The sequence below is a fragment of the Lissotriton helveticus genome, chromosome 5_1 (assembly GCF_964261635.1).
Source record: "Lissotriton helveticus chromosome 5_1, aLisHel1.1, whole genome shotgun sequence".
Lineage (NCBI taxonomy): Eukaryota > Metazoa > Chordata > Amphibia > Caudata > Salamandridae > Lissotriton > Lissotriton helveticus.
The window spans coordinates 1,097,332,387-1,097,344,536 of record NC_136065.1 but is presented as its reverse complement, the minus strand read 5'-3'; the positions used below and the strand labels follow the sequence as shown (position 1 = coordinate 1,097,344,536).

The 12,150-nt window shown below is 43.0% G+C and overlaps 1 protein-coding gene across 2 annotated transcripts in view; it reads left to right on the top strand.

The window, feature by feature from the left end:
- Positions 1-12,150, top strand: part of COL17A1 (collagen type XVII alpha 1 chain) — a 190,645-nt gene that overhangs the window by 103,852 nt on the left and 74,643 nt on the right. For both annotated transcript variants that reach the window (XM_078643723.1, XM_078643724.1), the window contains exons 23-29: positions 2,453-2,557; positions 3,286-3,348; positions 3,664-3,699; positions 5,982-6,035; positions 7,911-7,946; positions 8,164-8,199; positions 10,359-10,421. In XM_078643723.1, coding sequence (XP_078499849.1) covers positions 2,453-2,557; positions 3,286-3,348; positions 3,664-3,699; positions 5,982-6,035; positions 7,911-7,946; positions 8,164-8,199; positions 10,359-10,421 — 393 coding nt within the window. The remainder of the gene's footprint in view (positions 1-2,452; positions 2,558-3,285; positions 3,349-3,663; positions 3,700-5,981; positions 6,036-7,910; positions 7,947-8,163; positions 8,200-10,358; positions 10,422-12,150) is intronic.

The following is a 12,150-nucleotide window of genomic DNA, read 5'->3' as shown; positions in this document are numbered from 1 at the left end:
TAGAGAGGTCACGAGGGAGCTTTTTCATAGTATCAACTGGATTGTTCAGGGTGTGAAAAACTCTCAACATTGAAGATTTGTTCCATCCACCTGTACTCTATCTAATCTAAAATAACTGGTTGTGATTTTCCAGCCATAAGGTCTACAATCTGACACTCTTCTGCGGAGCAGCTGTAGACTGATCTAAGCACATAAAGCTTTCGCCACCCTCGCTATGTGGTGGTGGTCCAAATGTCATTAACAACTGTTCGCTCCAGTAAGAGAGTAATCAGCCGTTATGTCAGTTTTCCAAATTTTGGGTTACCCTTCTATGAAACTGTCTACTCTTTTTGGGGGTTTTAGAAATTTTACATTGTGTTTGTTGTGTCATTATGGCCTCAGTAAACACTATAGTAACTACACAAACTGAAGATCCCCTGAATTTAATCCTGAGTCTCCGAGGGGAAGAGAGGTAAGAAGTATAGGATGCGTCCTCCCTGCTACATAAATCTCCACAAAAAGGTATATTATACATTTAACTAATCTTCCTGTAGATCCTGGAGGATCACCAATGAATTTAGATTGAAACTATACCCATATTCTGGACTTCACTTTGGGTTGTTAGATAAACCCTCACACATCCTATTGGTGTCACACTTCATCGTTGGGTCTCATTATGGTCCCTAAAAACTAGGATGGGCTTGACCATATACCAGGGAGCACTTTGGATAATTTTTCCTACTGGGGTCTTAGGTTACAAATACCTCGGCACACCAAGGTATCCCTTTTCTGCAGCGTGTTCCCAGTGTCATTAAAAAATAGGAATTGAGGGTGCCTCGGGAGGTAATACTAGGTTCAACATTGAAAGCTCTTGGTATCTCAGACCGAATAGGTAATGTAAAGTGTGTTTATTTTTACTTAACACAGTGTCTATATCCACGTTGAAGTTTAATAGATATCCTCGAAATTAAAATTATCATTTTTATGTCCTGTGGTTCTTACATTTTGTTTCATACTGGACCCTTCTCTTCTACGGGCACAGCATTAAAAACATTCTGCGTATGGAAGACTAGGCTTCTGAAACTACTCTGAATGTATAAGACCAGACTTTATATTTCTTGAGAAACAGTGCTACTCATCTTTTTAGGTGTCTGACATCACACAAAAACAGTACTTATGCCTTCATGATGACTGCCTCCTACTTCCCATGCAGCGGATGTCGGATGTAAGTGGCCCCATTGCAGTTAGACTGGGGTGTTTATTTTCACCCAGAGATTTCAGCTGCTTAAATAAGGGTGACACTTTGGGGAGAAATTAGGAAGTATTGGGGCAATTGGACCCGGTATTTGTTGATTTCCTCAGCAATTCCCCATATTTTATGGGACCCTCAGCGCCCCACTTGTAATCCCCATGATCCATGCAATTGGTACCTGCGCGGCAGGGAGAGCACCGGGGACATTAACGAGAAACTCACAAGGAGGGCCTTAGTTGCTTCTCTGAGTAAAGTGCTTGAAAACATTTAGTCGCTGCCAATATGACAAGCTATTTCAGGTTCAGGCTTCAAATGCTTATTATAACAATGGCTTTTGAAGGTTGCTGAGAAAGGGGCTGCTACAGGAAAATATTTTCCTTTTTTTAAGTCAAACAGAAACTAAGCAACATGGAGGCAGCCATGCTTCTGCTCTGCCTATATAATCCCTATCAAGCAGTACTGCTGATGGGTACTTGTTTACCATTAGGCATCCCCTGAGTCTGACCCTTTTCATCTGGCATTTTAAAGTATCGTTCCTTTCACCTCAGATGGGGAATGAGGGGGCGACTAACTTTTGCATAAAGAAATATTTAAATGTCTTCTGAGTGTCTCCAAATGCATTAGTACATTAAGTTCCCCTTGTAATGGGATGTTTTTGCTGTGAACAAGTGCAATTGATGTCGTGAAATCTGTGTTGGGGATAAACATAAAAACTCTGTAGAGTAAAGAATGATATGTAACTGGTGAGTACTAGTGAAACACATCTTAGTTTGAATGTTGTACCTTCTCAGTGCCTACCAGATGCCAAGTGTGTGCTGCTTACACTAAACGTATCTTGGTAGTAACGTTTTTGCTTAGTTTGCCACTGTGATGTTTTCGTCTTTAAAGACTGATATTTCTCACTATTGCTGCCCCTTCCTGGGTTTTAAAAATAAGCTAAACTGTGCAGCAGGTATATTTGAATGAGAAAATGCGAAACCACACTTGTCTTAATTCCCCTTCCTTACTTGGAGTAGCTTTCCCAGGTTAATGACAGTTTGTTTTAGGAAACCTAAGTGCAATCTTTCATCTCAAGGATATTTTGAAAACAAGCAGAGCATAATGAAATCCAGGTCATTGACATACCATTGTTTGATTGACAGCATTAAACCATTGATGGATGGACCATGCGGTCTATGATATTGATATGACGTATTTACAATCCTGTCTGTTCGCTTGTAGGTGACCCTGGTGTTGAGGGACAAATGGGACAGAGGGGGCGTGAAGGTCCCTCTGGACCTCGTGGAGAGCCAGGACCTCCAGGATTTGGAGAGAAAGGTGACAAAGGTAAGATATCATGCTGGATGCTCAGAGTAAGGTGACACTAGTAGGAAGGACAAACCAAAACATTAGATTGAGGCATTTATGGTAAACGGCGCATGCGGATCTCCTTTGTTTCCAGACATTGTGCAAAACTAATACTTTCTTTCCATATTTATCTTAATTATGTTTGTGTTATACCTAATACTTGCTTCCCATGCTATAAATGCAGGTATAGATGTGTGTGTTTATAATAAAGCACGTTTATGCCTCCTTCGTCAGAATGTACCAGTTCACCATAAGAGATTATAGTGGTCAAGATGCATAGGGGCAATAGGAATAGTACATGCTGAATCTGTTATTGCCAGTGGTCAAAAGGAAAGGAATCCAAGACATAAAGAATATAGTTAATAGCAACTACAAGGTATCTGACATTCTTACTTATGTCATGATAGCTACTTCTGCCTGAATCATCATATATTAATCAGTCAATCAGTGAAAGATATGTTTAACCTGTTTGTAACCTCTTATAACATGAGAGTTTTGTGAACTTGTACAGTGAGATTGTATTTCCTGCATAAAAGAGAAATCTTATGAGTGAGAATGTGGATACTTCTGCCATATGGCCCTGGCCCTTTCATACGACTTCATTCAGGTGCCCGGACTGTATAATTGTTAACAAAATACTAAGCTTAAAAACAAAAAAGAGTTTTTGGTTAAAGAAGGTATTAACTGTCTATTTGTATGCTTGCTAGGTGTTAGCGGTGATCCTGGCCTGCCAGGAACTGTGGGAATTCCAGGTCCAATTGGTCCTAAAGGTGAGTAGAACTTTTACATCTCAATCCTCATGGTTGAATTTCTGACCTCGTTGTCTGGAATCCTTTCTCATAGTCCTGACTCCAAAACCTGGTAGAATTAATAATAGGGCATTCTTGTCTCAGCGGGGAAGCACTTCATTGCCTCAGTGTAAGCAACTTCTTACGTATATGGATGAGGATGGCACGTAAAGAGCATGCTGTGAACTAAATGATCTGACCGTGATCAATGTGAACTTGTAGCTAGCACAGTGTCACCATCTTTCTGTAGATCACTTATAAAGGTCGCCTAATGGTCTCGACACATTTTCTTTGCAGGTACTGTGGGAGTTCCAGGCCCACAAGGTCCTCCAGGTATGTAATGATGTTCCATTCTTATGTCCGACTAGCTCACATTTTGATGTATGCTTTTCCCACACGTGCCAAAAGTGGAGAACAGAATGTGAAATTAAATGAAATTCATTCAAAAGTTTCATATATTGGTCACTTTTTAATTTCTTGAACAAAGGTGGACTGATTTGGAAGTGTATCAATTAAATTACATTTCCAATATTCAGTTAAAAGAATCATAACCATAGAAGGTACATAAAAAGTTTAAAAGAGCAACGTAAGGTTAAAATTCAATACTCAAATTCATGTCAGCTATAAAAGATTAAGTAAGTACATAAATATATACTCCGGTCAGAAATGATCTTAATTTAACAGAGGCATCTAAAAAAACTACAAATGGAGAAACAAGCATGAACATGAGACAGTAACTGCAAATACATCAAAGGTGGTCGAACCTGCTTAAAATACAGAACTTCTTCACAAAGGCACAATTAATTCATGCGTAGGTGTTTTTTATCAAAACTATGAAACATAATAAAGTGCATGGTATCTTCAGGGCAAATGCCATTACATCCGCACGAGCCGGGTTGGCTAGTAGAGTGGGGTGGGTTAACAATCCACAATAAATTATAAACCATGTTAAATCTAAAACCTGTCAATAAAAACGACGATAAGCATTTACAGTTCCATATTAAAAATTGGTCTAGAAAATGGCCTGCGCCCTTACTGTGGGTTTAGCAAGTTCCTTCTCTTCCCTTATGGACTGTCGCTACCAAAAGTAATTAGTATGAACCCACAGTAAGTTGTCCTTGACAATCTTATCCAGATTATCAAAAAGCTCCCTTCTTCTTAATTTGGAAAAACCATCTACTCATATGCCTTAACCATTGTGTATAGTTCCATCTATCCAGAGAAACACAATCTTTCAGTGCCAATCTATTTAGATTGCATCCTCGTCTGATCCAGGCAGTGAGCCACCTGGTAATGGGACGCAATCCAATGCTGTCATTCAAGTAGGGGAGGCCCAATTCATAGTGGAGTATATAGGAATGTATGCACTGAGGGGAGGCAGTTCCCACATTTCTCCACACATCTCCTCTATACTTGACTACAGACCTGCATTTAGACTGATATAATATAAGTATTGCCCTGACGGTTTGTTGCCTAATCTTGAAGCAAAACCAAAGATGGCTCCAATTACCCTCATTAAGATGTTCCTCTTATTCATCAGACGGGAGACCAGGTACAGGTGCTGTCAAAAATGACCCATAAAAAAGGAAAAGATGGAACGTTCTCCAGAACATGCCCATTAGCTTAAAACTGCCTAGTTATTGTGGATTTAGAATCCATTGTCATCACAAATAAATTGCTATAATTAGTAGTTAAGTCTAAATCTTCCATGAAAGCAACAAACAGGTCCATTCATGTTTCATATGCCAAAGTGTCTGTGTGGACAGTATGACCTATTGGTTAATTCCTGGGGTGTAGTGATCTCACTTAGGTAATTCTATGTTTTTATTGTTAACAGTGATCTTCATCTCTTTGATTTCTAAAATGTCTAATATTCTTGCACAGAAGTGATATAAAGTAGTTCATATCAATATTTCACGTTCTTGGGCAAGGTTGACTTGATTTGGATTTGGATTACTAGTTGTATATGTTTTGATCCAGGGCCTGTCCAGTTGAATTCTGAATTTGCCTTCCATAATTGTAGTGTCTCTGCAAAAGGGCTGGCAGGGTCCAGAATAGATCTGAAGTGTTCTGAATAAGTATGGCTTTTGTATTTAGAATATAATATTTGTGTTGTTCAAGCTGTATAACAAGAATCATAGAGGAGATTGCATTACACTATGGTCTGCATATTGAAGTATTGCAATGTAATGTGCAATCATCAATTGTTCAATGCCTCTCTGTGCCGAAGTCCAAGAGCAATCCTGGACAAAGTGTTGGATTGCGCTGGTGTTAATGCACAGACCTAGACTCAGCTTTTAGGATATACAGACTAGGTAATATCTTAGGCCCACCATGCTCAGGCACTACTCTCCATCCAACTCCTACAGCACTTGGAAATTGTAAGTGATGGAGAACAAGAAATGTTGTAAATCTTCTTGATTTGAGAACATGAACAGATGTTGTAATATGTGTTTTCCAAAACATGAATGAATAGGGTGCATACTAAAAGTCTGAAGAGCTAGCTCAGTAGCTTTAATACATGTATGATGATTACACAGTCAGCTTGGAAATTGCACTCAGTCTCTTGACTGAAAACCTTCAATTTGTAAAACAGAATTTTCTTACCTCAATAGGTTCTCCTGGCCCTCAGGGATTCAGAGGTGAAGCGGGTCTCCCAGGTGCTAAAGGTAAGGGAGAGGGTTGCATCTGTTTCAAGAGTGACGTGTAAAACCTTAAAAAGGATTACGAGTTGTCTATCAGCCAGAACATGGGAATCACAATGAGATTTAATCAAGTGACTGCACCAGTTTTTTCAGAATCTGACTAGGAGGACTTTGGTGAGGGAAGGTCCTGCTTACCAGGAGGAGATGAGACTGACAGGAGAAGATAGTTTGAAACCCCACAATGGTAGTTTGGTGGATTAATGTGGCTGCTGCATAGAGTTCTAGCCAACCAACCAGAAAACGTGTTAGAATTCAAGCAGATTAATTCAGTTTTTTCATTTGTCTGAAGTTGATACATCAAGTACCATTGAGTTTGGAAAAGCAACAGATAATTTGTTGTAAGCCGCAAGAGAATGTCAGCAAGTGGTATAACAGCAATAAGTTGCTATTGCCATTAATTCAATGCCAGTGAAAAAAACTCATGCATGCATCAATAAAAAAAAAACAGGTGCTAGAGAATCAAGACCTTACACTGTAATATCAAGAACGCCCCCAAGGCTCTCGAAGCATTAGAAGGAATACAGCTTGGCAGAGAGGCAGAGCTTCTTAAATGCATGTAATTCGGTGCTGGGATCTCAGGCAGACACTCACAACCCTTTAACTTTAGAATCCACCTGGTTTTACCTCTGCCACTGATTAATAACAGAACAGAAAGCAACTGTGGGGCCCTACTTGCAAGGGTAGCAATGGATGCCCTTTGCATTCAAATAGAAAGATCTGGATTCTTTCACACTACATTGCAGTGTCTCTGCTTTCAAAACTATGTATGCCCCAAGGTCCTGCCTTGCGTTCTCTCGTGATACCCATCAATGCCTCCTCATTGTTTCAGCAAATTCCATAATTAAAGAGTATCTTTACGAATCCATGTCGTACGTCTGGGATCTTTGTAAGGTTAACCTTGTGCTTCGGATTCACAGAATTACCGTTGCCTGTCCACTGACGTCACTGGGCATAGTGGCTATCCTACCACCAAACTACCGGATAATGTCCAGTTCAGGCTTACCTTTCTTTTTTTACTCCACATACAAAACATTGTTGCAGACCTGTGCTCTGTGCCTTTTCCCGCCCTGGAAACTCGTTTATTGCTGCGTATTTAAGAGTAGACCTACCTGTGCTGCCTGGATGAGTGGGCAAGCAAAATGTTTCTGAATACTCAAAAATGGCAAGTTTCTCAGTGGTGCAAAAATGTTCCGTGTTATACCCCATACTCCACTAAAGCTCCCTCTTTCATCAATTAAACAATTTTGAACATTCAACACACTTGCATAATTTTTCCCAATTAAGTGTGAAATTGTAGTCGGAAGATCCCACAAATCTCATTCTGTGACACGGGATTTGACTTTTCTGACAACAGGTCCGTCTTTGTTTGTGTACATTAAAGTGTACAAAACGTTTTGTCAATTGGTTGCACAATGCAAAGTTGTTGTCTCCCTAATTCTGCATGCACCGTGATGCTTAGCATCACACCAAACTTCATTGAGTCAAGATATTCACACCATGTTCATGGTGACCTTCAACCTGACCCTTCCATTGTGTCATAGGCCATGAGACAAAATTCGGAAATGCATTCGACCGAGCCTCCCAATGACATAACATAACATTTGTCACATTGTTTTGCTCCAGGAGTGAGTATCGAATTCCGTGTGGACAGTTTGGTTCAAGACCCTTGGGGAGATTGAATTCTTATTGCTAAACACATGTACACTTCAAGTTATGCCTTCTTGGCTGTTAGTGCACACAACAAACTCGTTTCGTGTATGGCTGCTGCCTTTGTGAAAGGAGATCGTCCACGGGCGAAAGTTTCTCATTAATCTTTGCCTCACAATTGTTCTGTTTCAGGTGAAAAGGGATCCATGGGAGTCGCTGGGCCGAAAGGTGAGAATATTTGTTCTTTTATGTGGTACACGCTGGCGCGCGTGCACATACTTTGACGTAGACATAGCCCTGAGCAAAGGGCACGACCTCTCCATGAAACATAAGAGGTCCTGTCAGAGGCTCTGCATGTTGCCAGCAGGGCCAACGGTGCAACGTTCATTTTTTGAAAATAAACAGAGAGTGATCTTGTGTTCTTTTGCTTCTGTGTTTGCTGCAGGGGACCAGGGAGAGAAAGGTTCTCGTGGCCTCACAGGTTAGTTCTATGCTGTGTGCTTCTGCTTCTCTAATGTAACCGCGCGCGCAGTGGGAAGAGGGCGGAGCAAGGTGGGTAGACATTGGAGTGCAGCCGCTCCCATGTTTCGCCTCATCCCCCATATGGGCGCTATACACTACATACACATACATGCGCAGCATGCACTGAGGCATTCGCCAGCCCACAGGTTATGCACACAAACAGTAAACACAACCTTGAGCAAGGATTTTTGCCACTTCCGGCAAAGAGACTTTTGCTCTCTGCTTTCCTTACTTCTGGTGAGTGCTGTGGATGAGCTGGTGAAGTCAACTGGTGGTCAACTGCTGCTCTCGCCTTATGCTGTGGGCGAGCTGGTGGACCTCAGCTGGTGGTCTGGTCTCGTCTTATGCTGTGGGCGAGCTGATGGACTTCAGCTGGTGGTCTGCTCTCGCCTTATGCTGTGGGCGAGCTGGTGGACCTTAGCTAGTGGTCTGCTCTGGCGCCTTGTGCTTGTTGGCAAGCTGGTGGACCTTAGCTAGTGGTCTGGTCTCGTCTTGTGCTATGGGCGAGCTGGTGGACCTCAGCTGGCGGTCTGGTCTCGTCTTATGCTGTGGGCGAGCTGATGGACTTCAGCTGGTGGTCTGCTCTCGCCTTATGCTGTGGGCAAGCTGGTGGGCGAGCTGGTGGTCGGCTATCGCCTTATGCTGTGTACAAGCTAGTTGACCTCCGCAGGTGGTCTGCTCTCGCCTTATGCTATGGGCAAGCTGGCGGACTTCATCTGGTGGTCTGCTCTCGCCTTATGCTGTGGGCAAGCTGGCTGACCTCAGCTGGCGGTGTGCTCTCGCCTTTGTGGGCAAGCTGGCGGACTTAAGCTGGTGGTCTGCTCTCACCTTGTGCTGTGGGCAAGCTGGTGGACTTCAGCTGGTGGTCTGATCTCGCCTTGTGCCGTGGGCAAGCTGGTGGAGCTCAGCTGGTGGTCTACTCTCGCCTTATGCTGTGGCAAGCTGGTGGACCTCAGCTGGTGGTCTGCTCTCGCCTTATGTGGGTGGGCGAGCTGGTGGACCTCAGCTGGTGGTCTGCTCTCGCCTTATGCTGTGGGCGAGCTGGTGGACCTCAGCTGGTGGTCTGCTCTCGCCTTATGCTGTGGGCAAGCTGGCTGACCTCAGATTGTGGTCTGCTCTCGCCTTATGCTGTGGGCAAGCTGGCTGACCTCAGCTGGTGGTCTGCTCTTGCCTTATGCTATGGGCAAGCTGGCGGACTTCAGCTGGTGGTCTGCTCTCGCCTTATGCTGTGGGCAAGCTGGTGGGCCTCACCTGGTGGTCTGCTCTCGCCTTATGCTGTGGGCAAGCTGGTGGACCTCAGCTGGTGGTCTGCTCTCGCCTTATGCTGTGGGCAAGCTGGTGGACCTCAGCTGGTGGTCTGCTCTCGCCTTATGCTGTGGGCAAGCTGGTGGACCTCAGCTGGTGGTCTGGTCTTGCCTTATGCTGTGGGCGAGCTGGTGGACCTCAGCTGGCGGTCTGGTCTCGCCTTATGCTGTGGGCGTGCTGGTGGACCTCAGCTGGTGGTGTTTTACTCGACTTGTGCTTGTTGGCAAGCTGGTGAACCTCTGTTGGTGGCCTGCTGTTGCCTTGTGCTATGGGCAAGTAGGTGGACCTCAGCTGGTGGTATGATCTCTACTCGTGCTTTGGGCAAATTGGTGGTCTGCTTTTGCCTTGTGCTTGTTGGCAAGCTGGTGGAGCTCAGCTAGTGGTCTGCTCTCGCCTTGTGCTGCGGGCAAGCAGGTGGACCTCAGCTGGTGGTCTGCTCGCACCTTGCCACCAAACTCGTTATGCACATGGTAATTACAGTACAGTGTAGATCTTCTCCACTTGAGTCTATTGTCATTTTCAAATACATACTGCACCTGAAAGAGCCAGTATAAATTTACCTGAAAGGACCAGAATAACATAATGAAAGCTCGCATCATCTGACATTACATACATCTTTGGGTCCATGTTTATACATGGCTGCACTGCTCTTACTGTGGACAGGCGTTTCGTTTTCTAGTACCAAAATGGTAGCACTCTCTGATCCGCTGGTTTTGTATGTGTGCATATGTGTACATGTGAAGCGCTTTGCAATATAATATAGTTATTTCCCGTAGAAATGATGTTTGCTCACTGTGCATCCTTGTGTTGCAGGAGAAGCAGGACCGAGGGGATTGCCTGGGACGCAAGGAGAGACAGGAGCCAAGGGATCTGCAGGCAAGTACCAAAACAACCTAAACACACAGAAGCGTTTGGACAATCCATAGCACCATCAATGAAAGAATGAGTTAATTTGTTATTTTTGTCACTTATTAACATGGGCAGTTTAGCGTTTCGGGGTGTTCAACAGATAAGCCATTTCAAGATGACTATGGGCAGCACAAAACAATGGTGAGCTAGGAGAAAGGCAGCAATTTGAGAATAAAATAGGAGTAGGAAGGTGATAAAGAGAAGATGGTAAATACTATTGGAATTGAAGGGAAGTAAAAATTGAGAACAAGCTATAAGTAAGATCCAGTAAGGTGAGAAAATCAACAGAAAATCATTCAAGAAAGGCAATTCTGGGATTCATTCTAAAGTGTCAGACTCCAATCACTCTCCAATCTACTCACTGGAAGTGTCATGGCAACTGAAGAGTGGGCATTGTCAAAATATAATATCCCCCCTTTCCACAATTCCAGCTATCTAGGGAACATTCTTGATTTGTGTTCATGTTCTAAAAATCCCACAATATTAGTAGGAGTGGAGGGATTTTGCTGGTAATCCCCGGTGAAGCTTTATATTTTGTTCTGAAATGTCCATGTTTTCTGTAGGAAAGCTTCACCTCAGTGTCAATATCCTTACAAACATGGCAAATAATGATCCCTGTCTGCCACCAGTCTGACAAAGAGAGGTTGATTGTGTGCATGAGAAAACCAGACGTTCCCACACATTATATCGAGGCCTTGATGCAGATTTCTACACTACCTTCAACCCAACTGAGTAGGTTCTACAGCTGACACTTGTAGATCCAATTTACCTCAACCCAACAAACTGAGAGTTTACTGTCACATAAAATATGTTTGTGATTTTTGCCGGACATTGTCAACTTTCAACATTGGTATTTCCCCCAGTACGCATTTATAAATAACATTTTGGCTTGTGCCAAAAGCCAGGGCAGCTGCCTCTGTGGTGGGAACACACCTGTCATCTCTGCCACAGAAAGCAGATGATCAGTTTACTAGATGAATTTGAACAATTATGCTTTGGACAGTATATTGTGTGAGATAATATAGTCAATCACTGTTTGCCATATGGCAGTTTTAACTATTTTTCCAAGCTTTTTGGTGGATTACTGTGCCCATGCTGATAAATAATTTGTAACACAAATTCAGTGAAGAGCACACCTCTACGTAAGACTCTCGTAAAGTGATCCATCACAAACTACTCTCCACATACTGATCTACTACTCAGAGGGACGGATCAAGCCACCTCTTTTTACAGAAAGCCATGTCATATAAAATGCAGAGTCCATCATATAGAAATGATGATGTTGAGGTAAAAACAGTATGGCTCAATGTGCATTCGGTGATCAGATATCACTGTGGCATGCAGATCATATGATACCAACTCAGGCAAGGAAATGATGGGTCTTATAAAGGAACTGACGTGGAAAGTGGAGAGGGATTAGACTTGCAAATTACACATTACAGTGGAGAACGGGTGGCACCAAACTTGCCTATTGCCAGTCACAGAGTTGTGTTTTCCAGAAATTGCTTTAATCAATCTATTGCTTGTCCTGACTCCCCTCATTCTTTGGACAGTCTTTCAAGAAAACAGTTGTGAGCGAGAATTTTAAGGGCCAGCAATAGGTTAAGCAGGAACAGAAATAAACATATCCATTCCTATTTGTGGATCATGCACAATTATTGAAAAGCCAGGTTCTGCCATGATTGGTGCTCACTGC